The sequence below is a fragment of the Scardinius erythrophthalmus genome (genome assembly GCF_964197995.2).
Source record: "Scardinius erythrophthalmus genome assembly, chromosome: 3".
Classification (NCBI taxonomy): domain Eukaryota; kingdom Metazoa; phylum Chordata; class Actinopteri; order Cypriniformes; family Leuciscidae; genus Scardinius; species Scardinius erythrophthalmus.
The window spans coordinates 60,339,354-60,361,853 of NC_138223.1; the positions used below are offsets into that span (position 1 = coordinate 60,339,354).

Consider the following 22,500-nt stretch of genomic DNA (forward strand, 5'->3'; position numbering starts at 1 on the left):
TAACGCCAAGTTTGAAGCAGAGGCAGAATCCAGATCCACATGCAGCATACTTTATTAAATAAACTCAAAACTTCACAGATGCAGACATCAGGACCAAGACTCGGGAACAGAACAACATGCAAAGTCAAAAAGCCACAAACACTGACACAAGACACAGGGTTTAAGTATAGAGGCAAACAAGATAACAAGCTAACAAGGGGCTGTGGTTAACCAGAGACACCTGGGGAGACTAATATGCATTAAACATAGCGGGGAACTGGTAAACATGGGACAAGACAATTAATTGCTAATGACATTGCAAAGAAACTCGTAAATATTTTATATATTTAATTAGTTTTTTTCCAATGCAAAGTAAACTCAGAAAACTCAGGCTTGGTTACCTAGAAAACCAATTGTTCGGTTTGAGTGACATTTCGTCAAGCAAAAAGAGTTTCTGAGGCATGGCAATTCTTAATAGACTTTTCACTCATTTCCTCCACTTCTGCAGTTTTCTTTCTCTGTTTGCATTCACTCGCTTCCCAAAGTAATTTTGATATTGAATTGTCAATACAATATTATTAGAGAACTTCACATAAGCTGACTTCATAAATTGATTTTCCTAAAATGTTTTTGTCTGAACTCACCATTATGATTATCAGTGTTATATTCGGTTGGGCACTTGGAACTTCATTTATATTATTGTAATTCTATTCTAAAAGGTGACAGAACTTCTAACTAAATCATTTACTGGTTTATTTTTTTACATTGAATAATGGTCTTTTAAAATTGTATTGATAACACCTGAGTCATTAACACCTTGTGAAACTTTTAATTGGGTTGATATAATCCCATTATATTTGTGACAATATCTTGTAATTGCCCATGCTTGAGTCACAGAGTTCACCATTGTAAAGGTTTTTCACGATTAATACCGTTCCAAATTATCCTATATCCTATCCAGAATATATAGATGATCCCGCGGTAACTACAGAGCCTATCCTGTAGTCGTGCCTTTAAGAGTTAGGCGATCAGTCTCTACAAATTCGTATTTTATTATAAAGATAATAAGGATTATAAATATAATAAATGTCCCCTTCGTAGTATAAGTTTACCTGTTTAGGTACTCTTCAACCGTGTTCGCTATACAACAATAACCCTGTCGTAAGCTGCCTCTTTGGCTAGGCTCTGTAATCAACCAAATCTCACAGTGCATACATTTTCTTATCAGAAAAGAATGCTCACCCTCTTGTAGTTTTCCTCCAGCTAGGACCTTCTTAAACCAGGGGGAAGAAGGTGACACGTACTCAAAAATCCAAGTTCCAGTCAGATGATTGTAATAAATGTTTAACAATATTTATTAAAGGAATCAAAATGAAAGATATACTTGTTACAGATTATAATAGAGTACTAAACTAACAGAGAAATATTAGCTAGGCTTAAAGCTTCTTGCATCCGAAAACTGCTGGCGTTCCGGATTGGAGATTGCATGGAAGAGCCCTTGAATTCTGTCCAGGTCTCTTCTTTTATAGTCCGAATTGAGGTGTCTTCATCATATTTACTGTAAGGCACACATGATTTCAACATCACATGTACAACTGCTGATCCCAGCTAGTGTAGTCTATTTCTGTACCCGCCTAACTGTCCAGTCAGTGGCTGTCCCTCCGAAGATACAATAGTTCCTTTTTTATGTGTGGACAAAGACCCTTGTCACTGCTCTCTCATGTGACTTGAGAGAGGCAGAGATGGACAGAAAGCTCTTTATTCAAAACAATATTTTTAAACAGTCATATGTTTTAGTAAACCAGAGAGCTCGTCAGTGACATGCTTAGTTACAGGCTTCCTATTGTGACCCTTCCTGCGTTGACGTCGAGTTTGAGGTGTAACTGGAGCGAGGGAGGTGCCACTTTCAGGTAGACACCCCTGACCGACTTCGTCACCATTCAGCATGTGAAACACAACAATGGTAACTATACTAAGTCAAGAGCAATCTAAAGTAAATTATCAAGTTCTCTCTACGTGTCTTTTTTAGTTACTAGAACTCTTGTAACAAACATCTGTCAGTTACTTAGTTTTTTTAAACTGCAATTACACTCCTCACCACTAGAGGTATTAGTGAGACCTCTATGCCTAGATAAAGAGACAGGTGAGCAGTAGAAGAAATTAGCATGGCTGACCTCCTTGGTCACCTGTCAAACAAAGTCCTGGTTGAGAAACGCTCTGTTTCATGCTCAACTGTAAGTAAAATGTATATGTTCATGTTGATGTTTTATTTACTGATGAAAGATTATTTTTGTACTTATTGAATATAGTGAATGGATTGCACATAATTAACAGGAGGCATTTTGTGTCTTGTAGAAGGACTTTTCTGTTTGTACTGAACGAATATTTGTGCCAACTTTGTGGTCCTGGCTGAGATTTTGCTACACTGAGTCCAGCAACAAGGTTTCTGGTTGGATGTAGTTACCTTGGACAGTTGGATTACTGCTATGGACTTACTTTGGTGGGAAATCTGTATGTTTGATGACGGTCAGCGACCGTCGTTCGTTTACCATCCAAACCTCCACACCATTTGACTTCCTAAAGAGAATTAAGACTTGTATCTGACTCTCATAAATCACCTTAACCGTTTACACCAGTGAACGTTATAAAGCCTGATTCATATATTGCTGGAAACTTCAACTCTTATACCGCTCTATTTATATCTCTTTGTGTACTGGGTGTTTTGGCAATACTATTTGAATGTAGTTTCTTTGTTTTGAATATATTTTGGTGTCTATATATAAAATCACATATTTCATTGCTGTTTTTGTTTGCTCTTTGGTTTAAACATATGTTGATGCTTATGACCCTCCCTATTAACAGACTATTAATTAGCATTTACCCAAAGTAGTAACTGTTGGTTATAGATTGGCGCCCGAACAGGGACTCATTGACATTTATGAAACATTGTTTATTCTAATGATAAATATGGCAAGCCAAAATAATAGTGATGAGGATGAGCCGGGACCTAAACACGATTTTTCTTCTGGTACATTTCTTGATAGAAGAGAGCCTATTAAAGAACTGATCAATACCTTTAGTGACCTTTATATAGACTCAGAGGAGGAAGTTGAAGGTATTGAGGCTGAGATTGTGCCTGATTTTACTGATATTCTACCACCGCCTCCAGAACCTGCGGAAGAACAAGTACAAGAACTAAATGCATCATTGACAGCACTAATTGGACAACTGACTGCAAGAGTTGGCACGATGGAAAGTCGTTTTGAGGAATGTGTTCGGAAGTTGAATGACTGTGTTACCTTTGCGGAAATGCAAGAGGGATGTAGAGCTATTGAGGAAAGAATGAGATACCGCATTGAACAAGAATGTGAAAGAGTACAAAATAAAGTGAATCTCGAAATCCAAGACTTGGGCAAGTCCATGGTGGATTGTTTAAAAAGACGGGATGTTCAAATTGACCACAAGCTAAAAAACCTTGTGCCCATAGTATCCACTCCCATACAGGCAAATCAGACATCTCCTATTCTTGTTCCGGGTTCCACAGGTACGAATCAAACTTACCATGTGCCACGTAGTCAGTTACCTGGTCTAGAAAGTATGTCCATGATGTCATTACATCCTCCAGTGAAATTAGACTTTCCAAATTTTAGTAACAATGAAGAAGAAGATCCAGTTACTTTTATAGAGAGATGTGAAGAATACTTTGCCATACGACCTCTCTGCGATTATGAGATATTTGCTTCTCTTACGTCAGTGTTAAAAGGTACTGCTAAAGATTGGTGGCTGGCAGAGAAGAGGAATGTACAGACATGGAAGCAGTTCAAAAAAATCTTCTTGCGGTCTTTTATAAGTGAAGACTATGAAGAAGAAGCGGCAAGAAGATTACTTGAAAGAAAACAGGGTGCAAAAGAAAGTATTAGGGATTTTGCTTACCATTATCGAGCCTTATGTATTCGAAGGAACAAAGATATGCCTGAAAGAGAAATTGTGCATGCCATTTTGCGAAATTGCAACCCACGGCTAGCGAGTCTACTCAGGGGAACTGTAATAGACGTGGATGAGCTAGTGAGAATTGGCACGCAAATTGAAAGAGACTTTGATGAATCCAAAAGATACTGGAGTCAAGTAAGTGCAGAGACACAAAAGAGGAAAGCTAATTATTCCAGAGAAGCTGCACTAAAATCTTCTCCAGCTAACACGAGAGTCATGCAGTCTGGAAAAAGTATTGTTCAACCAGAGATGCTCACCCTTCCTATCGTATTACGTAGTAGATATTTTCAAGCAATGATTGATACTGGGAGTACTTTGTCTCTGATTCAAGAATCCTGTTGGAAGCAATTGCGACAACAAGAAACATGCAAACCTAGCCAGGGGCAATCTTTTTTACTAGCTAATGGTCAGAAACAGACTGCTATTGGAAAGCTATGCTGGGAATGTGAACTCCATGGGAGAAAAATGGACCTGACGCTCTACATTATGAGAGATGCAGATTTGACTGTACCTATCATTCTTGGAATGGATTTTATGTTATCCTCAGGGATCATTCTTGATTTCAGAAGATCTCAATATCGACTGCCATCATTGAGAGATGCAGATGAAGATGTAACTTTCCCTTTTCTGCCTCAGGTATCCGGTTCATCAGTACATTTCTACCTTGCATTATCCTCACCTACAGTTTCTGATGATACTCTACATTCAATCTATCAGCTAGTCCAAAAATCTAACACCAACCAATGGAACAAAGAGTCGCTGCAGGAACTGATGTTGACATGGCCAACAGTGTGCACTAATGAGATTGGTCAGTCAAGCGTAGTCAAACATCGAATCATCACTACCAATGAAGTTCCAGTCAGGAAAAGAGCTTATAGAGTGTCAGTAGAAAAAAAAACAGTTTATTGAAGCAGAAATTAAAGAGTTGCTAGACAAGAAAATCATTCGTCCATCAACTTCCCCGTGGGCTTCACCAGTAGTAGTAGTGCCTAAAAAGGATGGAGGATCAAGGTTATGCGTGGACTACCGTGGTTTAAATGCAAAGACTCACCTGGATGCTTACCCCATGCCACAAATTCAGGACATTTTGGAATCATTACATGGAGTGACAGTGTTCAGTACAATTGATCTTAAAACCGGCTATTGGCAAATGGACATGGAACCAGACAGTATACAGAAGACTGCTTTGGTTACATCTGCAGGTCTCTTTGAATTTTTGCGTCTTCCTTTCGGGCTGAAAAATGCCGCCGCATCGTTTCAAAGAATGATGGAGCATGTTCTTCGGGAACTGAAGGGAAAGTGTTGCCTTGTCTACATTGATGATGTAGTAGTGTATTCAGAAAACGAAGAAAAACACTTAAAACACCTCGATCAAGTGTTCAGCTGTCTCGCTAATGCAGGCCTCACTTTGAATCTTCAGAAATGTAACTTCTTTCAAACATCTCTTACCTTCTTAGGACATCTGGTATCTGGTGAAGGAGTTAAGACGGATCCATCTAAAGTGTCTGCAGTTCGTGAGTTTCCTGTACCGCAGTCTCTCAAAGATGTGCAGCGGTTTTTAGGATTGGCAGGATGGTACCATAGGTTCATACCTAATTTGGCGGCGCGAGTACATCGCGAGGCTCGCGGTCTCTCCAGATTCTGTAATTTAGCAGTATTTTTCTTGCTCATTTCGGGTCTGTTCGTCCAGAACAGTTGTGCCTTAACATCGTACACCCAAGGTGAGCTTTTGGATATTGGTTTGCGAATTTCCGACAGTTTTATGGACAACCTTCGACTCCTTCCTGAGATCGCCAGATCACCCGAGGCTATGCACTCTGCCCGGCCGGGCGGAAGTGCTCGCAGGCGCCGGCGAGATCGTAAACAAAGGCGGGGGAAGCGCGGAGGACTAAGAGCTAAGCTAAAGCTAACACCACACCGGCTCTCTTTACCCAGCATTTTCCTTGCCAATGTACGGTCGCTGTTGAACAAAATGGAGGAGATTCGACTCAACATCACATACAGCAAGAGACTTTTGAGCTGTAATGTTCTAATTTTCACGGAAACATGGTTAAACAGCGGAATACCGGACAACGCTATTGAGCTAGCGGGACGCCATACATTCCGGGCGGATAGAACATTAGATGGCTCCGGTAAGACCAGAGGTGGTGGATTGTGCATTTACATTAACAAAGCTTGGTGCACAAACTCTGCTATTGTTGGGAGACATTGTTCAGCTAACCTTGAGTTTCTCATGGTTAAATGTAGACCGTTTTATCTACTGCGGGAGTTCACTTCCACTATTATAACTGCAGCCTATATTCCCCCGGATGCTGATGCCAAGTTTGCTATGAAAGAACTTCACGCAGCCATCAGTAAACAACAGACCGTTCACCCGGAAGCTGCGTTTATTGTTGCGGGTGATTTTAATCATTCAAACTTAAAGTCAGTGCTACCGAAATTTCACCAGCATGTTTCCTGTCACACCAGAGGAAACAAAACCTTAGACCATGTTTACACAAACATGGCTGAAGCTTACGTCGCGACACCCCTCCCCCACTTGGGACAGTCAGATCACCTTTCTTTGTTCCTCACCCCCAAATATGCACCTCTGATCAATCGCGTGAAGCCATCAGTGAAGACCATCAAGGTGTGGCCTGCGGGGGCAGATTTCTCACTCCAGGAAAGGTTTCTACACACAGACTGGAGTATGTTTGCTTCTCAAGCCACCAGTGGCTCTCACACGGACATTGACTGCTACACCTCCTCTGTACTGGATTATATTAATACCACCATTGACAGTGTTACAACCCAGAAGCAGATCACCACATACCCAAATCAGAAGCCATGGATGAACAGGGAAGTGCGACTCCTATTGAAGACACGCAATACTGCCTTCAGATCAGGAGATGCACAAGCCTATAGCACATCCAGAGCAAATCTGAAAAGGGGCATCAAAGAGGCCAAGCACTGCTACAAGCTTAAGATAGAGGGACACTTTTCCAACGCTGACCCTCGGCGCATGTGGCAGGGCATTCAGGCCATCAGTGACTACAAACCCTCTCACTCCACCCCCGCAGCCACTGATGTCAACTTCCTGAACGAGCTAAATGACTTTTATGCTCACTTTGAAAGAGACAACAGAGAAACTGCCACCAAGCTCAAATCCTCAGCTGACCACCCACCGATCACACTCTCCTCCACAGATGTCTGCAATGCACTGAGCAGGATCAGCGCACACAAGGCTGCTGGACCAGACAACATCCCTGGACGCGTACTCAGGGCATGTGCGGAGCAGCTCGCTGGGGTTTTTACAGACATTTTCAACCTGTCTCTTGCCCAAGCAGCTGTACCAACATGCTTTAAATGCACTTCCATTGTGCCAGTGCCAAAACACTCCAGCCCGAAGTGCCTTAATGACTACCGCCCTGTAGCACTCACACCCATCGTAATGAAGTGCTTTGAGCGGCTGGTCCTGGCACACCTAAAAGACTCTCTACCATCCACATTGGACTCACACCACTTTGCCTACCGTAGCAATAGGAGCACAGAGGATGCAGTCTCCATGGCACTGCACTCTGTGCTCACACATCTGGACAATAAGAACACTTATGCACGCATGCTGTTTGTTGACTTCTGCTCAGCATTCAACACTGTCATCCCAACTAAGTTAATAGCCAAACTTGGAGACCTGGGCTTCAACACCTCCATGTGCAACTGGATTTTGGACTTCTTGACCAACAGACCCCAGAATGTTCGATCAGGCTCCAACTGCTCCACATCCATCACACTCAACACTGGTGTACCACAGGGCTGTGTGCTAAGCCCGTTCCTCTACTCCCTCTTCACCTCCGACTGCAAGCCTGTGTACGGATCTAATTCCATCGTCAAGTTTGCGGACGACACTACGGTGATTGGTCTCATCAGCAACAACGATGAGACTGCCTATAGGGAGGAGATCAAGCACCTGGCCACATGGTGCACCGAAAATAACCAGCTCCTCAACACCACCAAAACGAAGGAGCTCATCGTGGACTTCAGGAAAGTGTCAAGAGGCACACACGACACCATCCACATCAATGGAATGGCTGTTGAGCGTGTCTCCAGTTTCAAGTTCCTGGGGATCCACATCTCGGCGGACATGACCTGGACAACCAACACCTCCAGCCTGGTCAAGAAGGCTCACCAGCGCCTTTTCTTCCTGAGGACACTGAGGAAGAATCAGCTTTCCTCCACTATCCTGGTGAACTTCTATCGCTGTGCAATAGAAAGCATCCTGACCAACTGTGCTACAGTGTGGTATGGGAGCTGTTCTGTTGCAGAGCGCAAGGCACTGCAGCGGGTGGTGAAAACCGCCCAGCGCATCACTGGGACTCCACTACCTGCCATCGAGCACATCCAGAGGAAACGCTGTCTGCATCGAGCTCGCAGCATCCTTAAGGACTCCTCTCACCCAGCCCACAGACTGTTTTCTCTCCTGCCCTCCGGCAGGCGTTTCAGGTGCCTCCGGACCAGGACCAGCAGACTAAAGAACAGTTTTTTCCCCAGAGCTGTCTCTTTATTAAACTCTAACCCTCATTGATCCCACTCCCCTTATATACTGATTGACTCTCCTCTCCCTCCTCACACCTGCCTCCATTTTGTTATTTGCAATACTATAATGTTAATTTGCACTGCTGACTGTTATTACAGTAACAACTGTTTACATATGCATCTTGCACTACTACCTTGACTGGAATATGCTCAATTTGCACTGCCGACTGTTTATTTACAGTACCGACTGTTTATATATACATTGCAATATCGTACCTTAACTGTAATATGCAATTACTTTCCACTGCACTTTCACTCGGATAGCTTCTGTCCAAACTTTATTTGCACTACTTTAAATCCATTGTTATACTGCTCATTAGCCTAACTTATACATATATCTATTTGTTAAATTCTGTTTATAGTAATAGCCATCTGTATATTATGCTCACATTCTGTTTATAGTAACAGCCATCTGTATATATATTCATAGTACATATCTATCTGTAAAATTCTGTTTATAGTAACAGCCATCTGTATATTATATTCAGTACATATCTATCTGTAAACATTCTGTTTATAGTAATAGCCATCTGTATATTATTATATTCAGTACATATCTAGCTGTAAACTCTGTTCACAGTAATAGTTATCTGTATATTATATTCATAGGACAATCTATCTGTAAATTTTTGTTTATAATAGTATTCAACTCTATATTTATTCAGTACATATCCATGTTCTGCACTTATGGAACCACTGTATATCCTGCACTTGCTGCTATTGCACTTCTGGTTAGACCTAAACTGCATTTCGTTGCCTTGTACCTGTACTTGTGTAATGACAATAAAGTTGAATCTAATCTAATCTAATCTAATTTCTCAGATAAGGCTGCTCCGCTCCATGCCTTAAAACAAAAGAAATCCACATGGTCTTGGACAAAGGAATGCCAAAAAGCTTTTGATACCATCAAACATGACCTAATCAATGCCCCTGTGCTAGTTCCACCTGATTTGACCAAACTTTTCAGAGTGCAAACTGATGCTAGTGAAGTTGGATTGGGAGCAGTATTAACTCAAGATTCAGAGGGAGAAGAACATGTTGTAGCTTATGCCTCCAGATTATTGCACGGAGCAGAGAAATCCTATTCTGTTTCAGAAAAAGAATGCCTGGCTGTAATCTGGGCTGTGGAAAAATGGAGATCATACCTGGAAGGTCGATCCTTTGAGGTAGTTACTGACCACTCTGCTTTGACATGGGTGTTTCAACACCCCAAGCTATCTTCAAGATTGACACGATGGACCATCCGCTTGCAAGGGTTTGACTTCACTGTTAAATACAAGAAGGGACAGTGTAATGTTGTCCCTGATGTATTGTCCAGAAGTTTGGAATCCACGGCCACATCAGGTATGGTAACAGTAGTCAAAGCCATTAAATCTACTGTAAATCCAGCAAACTTGCCAGTAGATCTATCTCAGCTTTCTTCTGCACAGCAAGGCGACTCTGAGATACAAGAGCTAAGCAAGAAAGCTGATCCACAAATGAGCTGTGATCCCACACGAGTACATTATGTTCATGAAAACGGATTGTTGTTCCGTAGTGTTCCTGGTGGTCTGCGGGGGGAAAAGTTGCAATTACTCATACCTGCAAATTTTCGAGAAGAATTCTTACAGTACGCACATGATAATCCACTAAGTGGTCACCTGGGTCAAATGAAGACACTTCTCCGGCTCATGGAAGTTGCCTATTGGCAAAGTATACGTGCTGACGTATGGAAGTACTGTAAGAATTGCCAAACTTGTCAGAAGTACAAACCATCTCTGACAAAGCTGTCAGGGCTTTTACAATCAACTCCAGTTGTTGAACCCGGTTTTATGCTTGGGGTGGATCTGATGGGACCCTTTCCTAAGAGCATTAAACAGAACGAACACTTACTAGTGGTGGTCGATTACTGTTCCAAGTGGGTAGAATTATTCCCTCTACGAGTTGCTAAAGCACCACAAATAGCACGGATCTTAGTGGAAGAAGTATTCACAAGATGGGGAACACCTGCATATCTCGTGTCCGACCGCGGAGCACAGTTTACATCACATCTCCTCAACGAAATCTGTAAACAATGGGGAGTAACTCAAAAGCTAACAACAGCTTACCATCCACAAACAAACCTTACCGAACGAGTCAATCGTACACTTAAAACAATGATGGCTTCATACGTGGGGGATCACCACAGACAATGGGATAGGTGGTTGGCCGAATTTAGATTCGCCATCAACACAGCGTGGCATGAAAGTACTGGCTACACTCCTTCAGAGATCGCATTAGGAAGGAAATTAAAGGGACCTTTGGAAAGAGCTCTTCATCATCCACCTGATCCTGATAGTCCTACTTATGCGGTAATAGACAGACAGCAAAGCCTGATCCGTTTGATAAAGGATAATGTGGAACGGGCTCAAACCAAACAAAAACGCTACTACGACCAGAAAAGGAAACAGACTAACTTTCAAGTAGGAGATGTAGTTTGGGTCCGAGCTCATCCTTTATCCAAGGCAGATGATGGATTTATGGCTAAATTGTCTGCAAAATGGAAGGGTCCTGCCAAAATTGAGAAACGTTTAGGACCTGTGAACTATGTTGTTTCATTTCTTGATGACTCTAAATATGTTGACACTTTTCATGTACAGAACTTAAAACTTTGTCATGGGTATGTCAGGATTTCTTCTTCTGAGGGGGAGGATATGTAACAAACATCTGTCAGTTACTTAGTTTTTTTAAACTGCAATTACACTCCTCACCACTAGAGGTATTAGTGAGACCTCTATGCCTAGATAAAGAGACAGGTGAGCAGTAGAAGAAATTAGCATGGCTGACCTCCTTGGTCACCTGTCAAACAAAGTCCTGGTTGAGAAACGCTCTGTTTCATGCTCAACTGTAAGTAAAATGTATATGTTCATGTTGATGTTTTATTTACTGATGAAAGATTATTTTTGTACTTATTGAATATAGTGAATGGATTGCACATAATTAACAGGAGGCATTTTGTGTCTTGTAGAAGGACTTTTCTGTTTGTACTGAACGAATATTTGTGCCAACTTTGTGGTCCTGGCTGAGATTTTGCTACACTGAGTCCAGCAACAAGGTTTCTGGTTGGATGTAGTTACCTTGGACAGTTGGATTACTGCTATGGACTTACTTTGGTGGGAAATCTGTATGTTTGATGACGGTCAGCGACCGTCGTTCGTTTACCATCCAAACCTCCACACCATTTGACTTCCTAAAGAGAATTAAGACTTGTATCTGACTCTCATAAATCACCTTAACCGTTTACACCAGTGAACGTTATAAAGCCTGATTCATATATTGCTGGAAACTTCAACTCTTATACCGCTCTATTTATATCTCTTTGTGTACTGGGTGTTTTGGCAATACTATTTGAATGTAGTTTCTTTGTTTTGAATATATTTTGGTGTCTATATATAAAATCACATATTTTATTGCTGTTTTTGTTTGCTCTTTGGTTTAAACATATGTTGATGCTTATGACCCTCCCTATTAACAGACTATTAATTAGCATTTACCCAAAGTAGTAACTGTTGGTTATACTCTAGTGTAAGTGAACTATACTAACTAAGCATTTGCCAGTACAACATACTATTTCCATTTCACTTAGTTTTTTTAAGGCAATCGGTTTGCATGTTTTTTTATTTTTATTAGGAGTATCTAATTAGATTATACAGTGTATACAAACCTTCAGTTCGTAATCTAGCAGTGGGGGTTTTACGTCTCAGGATGTGTATTTTATTAAGTTTACTCTTCTCTAGTTCATTGGAGGAGTAATCTTTATAAGAGTTTATTACACGGCTCTGTGGAATACTTGATTCTGATTGGTCAATCATGCCATCCAGCAGTATGATATTCCCAGATAACAACAGAGAACAGAAACAGGGACTCATCCGGGTCACTGAAGTCAGCAGCGCTATACACTCACTAGGAACGGGTTTTACTTTGTGGAAGTTTTGCATTTGGTGAGCTGATAAAATATTTAAACACAGTCAAATCAATATTTTGTGTACAGTTAATTATGCCATCCAGTATCATGGATTTGCTCTCTGTATTGTTTCATACAAATGCAGCTGTTGCCATTATGACTATTGTTTTTTACACTGTTGGATCATAAGATACAAACAGGTACGATTTTAAAACAGTTTAATCTGAAATCAATATCTCAGTAACACTTTAGAATACTGTTTCTTACTTACTGCATAACTAATAAGAGTTACTGAAGAACTAATAGTTAATTAGCATCTGCTCTGGTGAGTCTTGTTTTGTGTGAAACATGACAGGATTAGGGATCAGTGGCGGCTCCAGAGATTTTCTGTTGCAGGTGCTATGGGGATGCTCAACACTTAAAGCATCTTTTGCAGCGATTTTTGTGTGAGCATATCAGTGAACACCCCTGACCACTCGGTGAGTTTCACGTCTTTGTAAACGAAAGTTTAATGCGTTTTAGGAAGGATTGTTCCAGTGCCCATAGGCTGCCATTCTGGAGGTGGGGGGGAAAGCGAAAGAAACCTAAAATTCTCGGGACAGCAGCATGTGTCCAAATTTTAGTCTTAACCGTTCTATTTCATCAGAAACGATCTGTAAACAGGGCTTTAAGTGTAAAATACCTAACTTGTCCTTTAAGAGAAGGTGCTTTGAATTTTGGGGCGTTTCATAATGGAGGTCGCATCAGACCACCCTTGGTATACAAATGCGTACACGCCCGCATTAACTATACTCGTTACGCGACTACAAGCATACTGTATATATATGTAAATGTATTCAACGCAAGGGCTATAGACAGGAGCGCAGTGTCAGAGGGGTATGCAGCAACAATTTTGGCAATCATCAATCTGGTGCACTTTGAGAGTTAAAAATTAAAAGCTTCAACCCATATTCAGTGTGCAAATTAAACAAAGAAAAATTCAAATCTTTTTAGTTACAGTGTCAATCTAAATTACACTACTACATAATAATAGTTATAATATTAATCCCATGATAGTAATAGCCATATATTGTAAAACAAATGCACTGCAAAATAAAGGAAACTTTCATAATTAATTTTGTACTAATTTCTATACTTGAAAGAGTATATTTCTATACTTCACATTAAAGATGTGATTGGGCCAGCCCAGTGTCAATCAAGAAAAGAACCAATGGGCCGCTGATCTTCGTGTTTCATAGGGTGTCAGAAAAAATGCTAACTTTTTTTTTGAGCAATGCATTACACACTAATTACATACTAACCCAGTGCTGCCAATAAAGCAAAACAAAATCTCCCGGTAGTCCCGATAACCAGTAGCCTACATGCCTGGACGTCACACTTTAAATCCTACCTGTTGCCTTTCACCATCCACATATTTAGCTGCTGATCTTTTTCGACGACAACAGTCACTAACGTTACTCGTTTCTACTCGTTCCTGCTCGCTCAGCGATTCGCGATTTTTAAAGTATTATTTAATTCCTATTTTTAACAACATGAAAAAGACTATTCAAACATGACATTAAAATATAAATATAAAAAATTACAGATATTTCTTGGGGGTGCTGGGCAGGTGCTATGGCTATTATAGGGGGAGCTACAGCACCATCTAGCTCCTCCCTGGCGCCGCAACTGTTAGGGATGAATGTAGACACTGTGCCACTTTGGTGCATTCCACACAAATATAAGTTTTTTCCATAATTAAAAGGACATTGTGTAGGAATTTCTCCCATCTAGCGGTGAAATTGTGTTTTGCATTCAAACGAATAGTACTCTACACTGCCTCTTTTTTTAAAATGTGTGTTGCATCTACGGTAGCCGTTATGTACCAAAAAGCTATGACAGGATGTCCTCTAATATCACTTCATCGAGTTTTCCTTCGGGTGAACTTGTTTGTTATTTCAAACAAACTGCAACTTGACACAACGAACAAACGAATGTTACAGTTTTGAACAAACAAAACACACAACCTTGTTTTTAGGGCCTTCTCTACTTTATTCATCAAAGAGCCTGTTTAACTTTTACTGTAACTATAAATGTTCTACTGTCTATATAATAAAGTACACAACCAAGCAATGAAAAATAAGCTTGTAATTAAGACCGTAACATTGACTTACCTGTCGAGAAGAAAGCAGGCAACTTCAGCGTCTCTTTTGAAAGCTTTCTCCTGCATTAGCTATCCCGACATAAACCCTTGTTTTTGTAATCTCCGGTCACGTTTCCTTTTACGGTCTTATTTTGGACTTTTTTGACGACGAGGACTCCTTATCCTGTGACTCAGCATATATGGTCCTCCATTATAAATAACCGTACAGTGCAGTGCAGCCTTTTAAACTTGCCGCGGCAGTGACAAGCGCCTCTCTCTGCTCCTCCGCTCCTGCTGGCTTCAGTCACGTGATGCTGGCTCTGAACGAAAACGTGTGTGGCGTTTGTGGAAACGCGTTGGCCCAGTACTTTTTGTCCCTCTCTGCTATTATAGTTTTTCAAGATGGCGGAACTACATGGAAGCCTCCATGGACCGACCCGTCCCATGTATATAAAGATAATAAATTCTTTGTTTACGAGGATAAGTCAGATAATTGGCAGAGGTATTTGTACACCATTGAGGACATATGTATGAATAAAAATATTAATTTTAGATAATAAAATACCTAAAAAGCTACACATTGTCCCTTTAATGTAATTGATTATGTCAACACATCATTCTTCTGAGTAGTTCTATGCAACTTTATTTACTAATTTGATTCCTTTTGTAGGGAGGTGGTAAAACTTGGGCTTGTGTACTGTTGTAAAATGGATATTACAATTAATGTGCTATGGCAAGGTCATTTATAGTTATATGAAGTTCATAGGAGGAGCTAAAATATATCTACATTATACACACACAATAATTTTACAACATTATTTAGCTCAAATAATTCATTTAGATCTTGTAAATGTGTTATTCAGTCCTTCCATGGCAACATATAATGTTTTTGCACCTCTGACTACTAATTGTACTACTCGTAAAATTTTTTTAATTTAAATCTTGTTTCCTGCTTTGTGTGTGACTCGCTGACAAATCACTGACTGTTGGACAAGAGTTTGGATGAGATGCCTCTAAGAGACGAGACCTGATCTAACCCTAACATCTGAATACTTCGAATCATCTGTTTAGAGTGAAAAATACTGAAGACCTTTTTCTTTTTGTCCTGCAGAAGTGAATGAGCGAAGGAATATGGCGTCTGTTAAAGAGCTGCTCGTGAACTCACTGAGGGATCTAGGAAAAGATGACCTGAAGCAGTTTCAGTGGTACTTGAGGAATAGTGAGTGTATTTCAACTTCTGAAATGCAGAACGCAGATGTCTTTGACACAGTGGACACGATAGTGGCACGTTTAGGACCAGAAGAAGCTGTGAAGAACACAGTGAACATCCTGAGGAAGATGAACCAGAATAATCTGGCTAAAGAGTTGGAGAACAAACACAAGGAAGGTAATGTTTAAACATTACATTTAAATGTTTTCTTTCATTGTAAGGAGTGATTGTTTAGTGCTGTGATGGATTCAGAGTGAAAAATGAAGTCATTGTTAAACTCAAATGTTTCTCTTTGCTCAGCTGATGTGTTTGTGTAATCTGATGTTTCATCTTTCTCTCACAGCTCGGACTGAGGGCAACATGAGGGCTTCTTCTACTTGCTGATTCAAAACAGATCAAGGGTAAATAATGATCAGTCTGTACCTGAAAATACATATTTATCCCATAATTATATTCAAGTATTGAACTTAAAGGGATGGTTCGGAGTAAAATCAGCCTAGGGTCCTTTGCACCATGACCTCGAGCCGAATACCCCCCAGAAGCCTTTTTTCCCTTGGTTGAACATTATTAAAGTTAGAGCTTATTTAGAGATATCAGCCGAATGGCTTAGTGCAGGCGCTAATGGATCCTATGATGTATCTGGTAAATTACCCCACTAATAATGCCCAGAATGGTACCAAACTTCTACAGTAGTACAAATAGGTTCTGTACTCATAAAACGAGGCATTGGAAAGTTTGTAAGTACATCAGGAGTTTATTTAAATAACACTTGCCTGACGGCCAATGCTACTGCTAACCCGGACGTCGACGTTACTTCAGTCACAGAAGTGGAAATATTCTGAATGAGAGACACTCTGAATAATGTGCTGTAGAGTAAGACTGTCATGAGTTAATGGACCGTTTCCCCACTTTTTTATTTTGAACTCAAATACAGGGAAGGTAAAACAAGTTTAATGTTAAAGTAAATGTATAGCAAGATTTATATTTGTCTAACTGTATTTCATACTTGTTGGTGAATTGTTTATGTACATTTTTATAAAATGTTTTTCATAAATAATGAAATGTTGATCATAGTTGTGGCAAATATAATCCAGCTCTTCTTTTCATGTGATTATATTCTTCTGCAATCACACAATGTTTGGTGAACTGCAATGAGGAACATTTAATATTCTCTTTATCTAATAAAAGCTCTTTTTTTCTAACTTTATTTTGTTGTGTCATATTTTAACATTTTGATATTTTGGATATTTCACTGCATGGAAATATTCTTAATGAATAGACATTCTGAATAATGTGCTGTAAAGTAAGACTCATGGGATAATGCACAAAAACTAATATTTAATTTATTTATTTTGAACTCAAATTCCCCAGTGACAACATACTATACCCCTAATGGTGGGTAAGTTGAGCCACTTCTGTGTCACTAGCTCTATTTCTGTGTCCTTGTGATCCTTTCCTTTATTTGTCCTGATAGAAGACAGCTGAAATATGATGTGTTGTATAATAATGCTGAAGCACAGATATTTGGCAGTGAAGAATATGTTCTCTGAGCTTCATGTCCTCTACAACAGTCTCAGCCTTCCTCCAACATCAGGACACCTGAACGAAGCTCCACAAAATCTGTCCGATTAAACATTATTCAGCTGGAGTGTCTAAATCACTTCAACACAGAGCAGAAAAGAAGTGTCCAGTGATGCTCTTCCCATGACAGCAGCTGAGCGTTCTGATGCTTTAGAAGCAGAATGTGAGATTCGTCACGTAGAGCTGGAATATTTCTTCTCATGTTGCTCCATCAAGTCATGGTTTAGTCTGTAGTTGCAGCACAGTTTGTGTCTCCAGGAGCTTTTGTTCTGCTTTTGCACACGTTTCTCCTCCAGCGGCTCCTGGAAAACATCCACAGCACTGCAAGTGTTTGTCAGCGCAGGTTTTTATCTATTTATTAAAATGATCATCTGTAAAGATGCCTAACTTTAAAGTCTGGACTACAACAAAGCTTGTGCTCTTATTGCTTTGGAGAAAAGATGCTGTTCATTTCATACATTTGACCGCTGTGTTGTGATGAACACAATGATCTGTCATGAACTTCAGCATCAACTCTAGAGAAATGTGTCCAGTAGAGGAACATCTGTGACTGTTGTAGTTGAGAGAGTGTTTGGCATCATTGAGCTGATAGGAAAGAAACACACAGGACACATGAACTCTAGAGAGAGCGTAAGTCAGACGGGCCGCAGATGAAAGATCGATCAGACCGTTGAATCTCCAGACGGGCTCTTTTAAAATCAGTATTTGACATTGACAGCACATTCACAACGCCACACTGAGAGCTCAAGCCCGTCGCAGTGAGAATAGTGTGTGTGTTTACTCTGATCATTACACTGATCTGAAGACAGAGCAGAAAGACGGCTTTCTGAATGTTAATAAATGCATTGATCTCCTTCATTTGTGTCACTATGGCGACTGACAGTATGGTTTATATAATTACACACATGTGTAGAGCTCTTATTATAGCATTGATCTTTACATTAGTTTCTATTTTACATTATTTCAACTGAATTTCAGTGTTTGGAGATTAACTCTAGACAACTAGAGTTATTGAGGAAATGTTTAGCACTTTATAGCAGGTTTTTGCAGGTCTTTTATGTGTCCTCTATTGAAGCGTAATAAACCAACAGTTGGAGAGTCTTTGTCCTATTCGACGTGTGCGGATCCTTTTCCTACTTTAGGACTTTTTTGGGCTGGATTTACGCACCCAGTGAAGGTTTGTGACGTTGGACTGTAAATACATTTGGCTCTACACCAGTTTCTTCATCATTGTATTTAAGTGAACATTTATTTGGAGTAAGGAGAATGATTGATGTGAACTGATGACAGAATGAATGATCATGAATGTGACGAGAGATCAGCAGAATGAAACACACAGACGATCTCCTGATAGTGTGCTTTATTTCTCCACACACTATCTGACACTAAAGGAATTGTGCAGATCAGCGACGGTACACACACTCACAGTATCGCTGTTAAACACAGATGATCATGGGTGTAATTCCAGTCTTTCAGGAGCTTCAGAGCTCAATCTGCTGCCTTCATCACCACAACATCTTCTTCTGAAATGATGGTGTTTTATCCTTTATTAGATCTCCACGAGCACAACAGCTTTATATGACAGGAGCGACACACACACACACACACACACACACACACACACACACACCAGCCTCTGTGCCTCAGCTCACACTGAAATATCTCTATCATGAACATGACAAAGATCATATTTGTGTGTGTTTATAATCAAAGACACACAGAAGGTGTTCAGGGTCAATATGACAGACTGAAGTGTGTGAGATATTTCTGATGGTAACGAATCCTCCTCAGATTAGACAGAATCATCTGGAAGGAAGACATCAGATATCAGCGAGTGTTTGTTTCAATCTCAACAAGCTTTGATTCTCAGTAGAGACTGTAGTTTCAGACTCGGCCTTATTTAGTCTTTCTTGGATTATGAGGCATTAGTGTTTTTCATTCTCTCAGTTATTAATGGTGTCTGTGCTGCTCTTTATTTCAGTGAATGGAGACAAAACCGTTAAACGTCGATCACTCAGCGCTCGCAAAGAGAGTCTGACAGGAGCTTTTCTGAGGAAACTTCATCACTAACTCTGTGCTTTTACTTCACCACAACTGACTTTCATGATGTTATGAACATATGTGAGAGTAATGCCATCATTTTTAGGTGTAGAAGCAGATAATAATATGAGTAAAGCTCTGGTAATGTGTCGATTACTGAGATTTAGGGCGCTTTCACACTAGCACTTTTGGTGCTAGAGTTTGGTTTGATGTGAACGCTGTCGAACCAAACGGCGGAAGTGAACCGCTATTGATGACGTATAATGTGGTCGTCAGGACAGTCGTCTGTCGCACACGCGTCACTTTCAGAATGAGCGGAAAGGGTCTTCCGATGAAACTGAAACCTTGTTAGCTGTATAGGCTGACGAAAACATACAATCACAACTGGAAAACACACATAAAAATGCTAACATTTTCTAAATGTTCGGCGAGCTCCTGAAAACGAGGGGATTCACAAGAACGCCGGATCAATGTCGCGTGAAGATAAAAAACTCAGACAGCAATATCTGAAAATACGAGACTCCCTCAGAAAGACTGGAAGCTCAACAGAAGAGAAGGAGAAGTCTCCGTGGTTTGATGCGATCGACAACATTATTGGTTCTAGGCCCACAAGTCACCCTCAAAACATAATCGAATCGCATCCACCGACACCATCCTTCCATGCTGACGACCAACAAGAAGATCTGTCAGCTCCAGAACCTTCATCCCAAACTACAGATGAGCTAACGAGCAGTGAGTAACGCTATATTGCTCTAACCTGTGGCTTATGTTATTGCTAAATGTACAATTGATAAAATGGACATTAATCATGAATGCATAATCCTATTCTTAATTTTGTTAGTAACTGAAAGCATGGTGTAAAAACAAGCAGGTTATTGCGTTTCTTTATTAAAAATGGTAATTAATTTTTCATTTTTATATGAGTAGCAGACACGCTTTGGATAATGTATCAATATTTCTGGATAATGTATTTATAAAGCAACAGGGAAAATATGTATTGGTCCAGTTATTGGACACTAATTCTTTTTTTTTGTTAACTATTTAATCACGTTTGTCTTTACTAGTGCATAGGGATGGCCAAGGCCGGACTTACCATTGGGCTTGACTGGGCTCAAGCCCATGGGCCCCGTCCAATAGGGGGCCCCGTCCGTTTACGTTTGATTTTTTCAATAATATGTCAGTCATTTAATTTTTCATTTAAAGTTTGTTGATTGGTCTAGCATTGTTATTGGCCCTGCCCTGCAATGAAAAATGTAATTTAATTAGCTAAATTAAATGTCATTCATCTTGAGGTTTGCTGATTGGTTATCAGTTACTTAGTGCCTTGTTTACTGCCGAACCGTTGAAAAAACCTGTCTGCAACCGCATTTCCATTACCCTTCAATTTGCGCAAATTGAAATTGCGAAATGAAAATAAGCACAATGGAAACACGTCAATTTTTTACGCTCGCATGAGGTGGTTTTTCAGGCAATTCGAAAAAGGAATATTTCGCAAAACTGCAATGGAAACGCATTTACGCATTTTTGCGCATTTACAGTCACCTGAGTTAGAAGACGCGGTGTGTTTGAGGTCCATGTATAGCTACGCAAATAATAATAATTTTATATTATTTAATTATAACATTTAATAGGCTATATTTAGAAGACGCTTTTATGCAAAAAAGGAACAATGCTGAGTGTGGAGCGCGCGCTGCATGGCACGGAGGCGCGGCTGCGAACACTTGCATTTTCCTATCAACAGTGGAAACAACTTAAAATACTTTGACCATTTCTGGTCATACAGAAAATAATAATACATTATTCCTAACTACTTTTATTTGTGTAAACTCACAATAACAAGGAAACGTTGTGCTTTTGTAAAATAAATGAAAACAATCAGACGCACTTGCATGATCTCCGTAAACTGGAGCGCGAGAACTGAAACAAAATATAGCCTATGCAGGCTAAAGCTTGAAATGTCCACTTTAAAACGAACAAATTCGAATCGAAAGCTAATACCTTCTGATGTGCATTTCTCTCTAAAGGCGCATCTGCTTAACAGCGGAGATGGAGATGTGATTTTAGCCAAAGCAATAGGCTAGTTTATTAAAAATATTAATGGCTCTTCTCATTCAGCACTGCGGGAAAAACATCAATTCCAGGTTCTAATTTGGCCTTTGAAAACCAGAAAAATCGACATGTTTTCCATATTAATTTGTGAATATTTTAAATGTTTAATAAAGGGGCAAAAAGTCATAAACAAAAATCTGAAAATTCGTCGATATTTACTTTTTTGCGCAGCAGTTGGTGTAGCCAGTTCAAATTAAAATGTTGGTGTTCAACTTTGCGTTTTAAAAAGACAACAACCGTTCATTTTTCGTTTTTCAATTACGGGTTAAAAAAGGAAAAACGAATGGACACAAAAGTAGCCTACATGGATAGTTTGGACAGAATACGAGACAGAGTTCTTTATTAAATTCATAAAAGAAACAATAATTAACCTATAGGAATACTGGATTCTAAATCTCAAAAAAATGCCACAATCAAAACATATGTTTTCCAGGTAAATACATGTTTTATTCTCATTCTGACCAGGACATTTGTGCATTGCAATAAACTTATGATCACTTTGAACTTTTTTAATCATTATTTATTTATTGGAAAAAAAAATTTTTCAAGCTTCAATCAGTGGTCATATAAATAAATTATTACGTTTTTTTAACATGTAACACTGTCTATGGTACCAGTCACCTTTTGAAAGTAGCTTTGCACTTCAAATAACGATTGGATCAATTATATTGTTACGCCACCAGATGGCGACAAATGACTTTTAAAAAACATTTGTCATTGAATCGTTCATTCAGGAGATTAGTTCAAAAATGCTGATTCATCTATGAAACAAGTGCATTTGATTGAGGAATTGAATCATTCATTCAAACCCGAATGAATAATTTTTTAATAATTCAAATTAATTAAACATTTTTAATATACTTCAGCAATTAACATAAATTATGTTATTTTGTTTAGTTGTTTTTTCAGAATCGTGATCTTTATTTTTATTCTCAGTTTATCCAGAATTGTGTAGCTCTAATACACAGCTTGTGT

General features: G+C 39.7%; 2 protein-coding genes across 2 annotated transcripts in view; both read left to right on the plus strand.

Moving 5' to 3' along the window:
• LOC308687560 (uncharacterized protein) overlaps positions 1 to 16,995 on the plus strand; it is a 98,994-nt gene extending 81,999 nt beyond the window's left edge. The window contains exons 10-11 of the mRNA XM_081360172.1: positions 15,697 to 15,972; positions 16,139 to 16,995. Coding sequence (XP_081216298.1) covers positions 15,697 to 15,972; positions 16,139 to 16,179 — 317 coding nt within the window. The 3' untranslated portion in view covers positions 16,180 to 16,995. The remainder of the gene's footprint in view (positions 1 to 15,696; positions 15,973 to 16,138) is intronic.
• The window catches only part of LOC308687553 (NACHT, LRR and PYD domains-containing protein 1 homolog), a 206,430-nt gene that overhangs the window by 83,174 nt on the left and 100,756 nt on the right, over positions 1 to 22,500 (plus strand). The window lies entirely within an intron of this gene.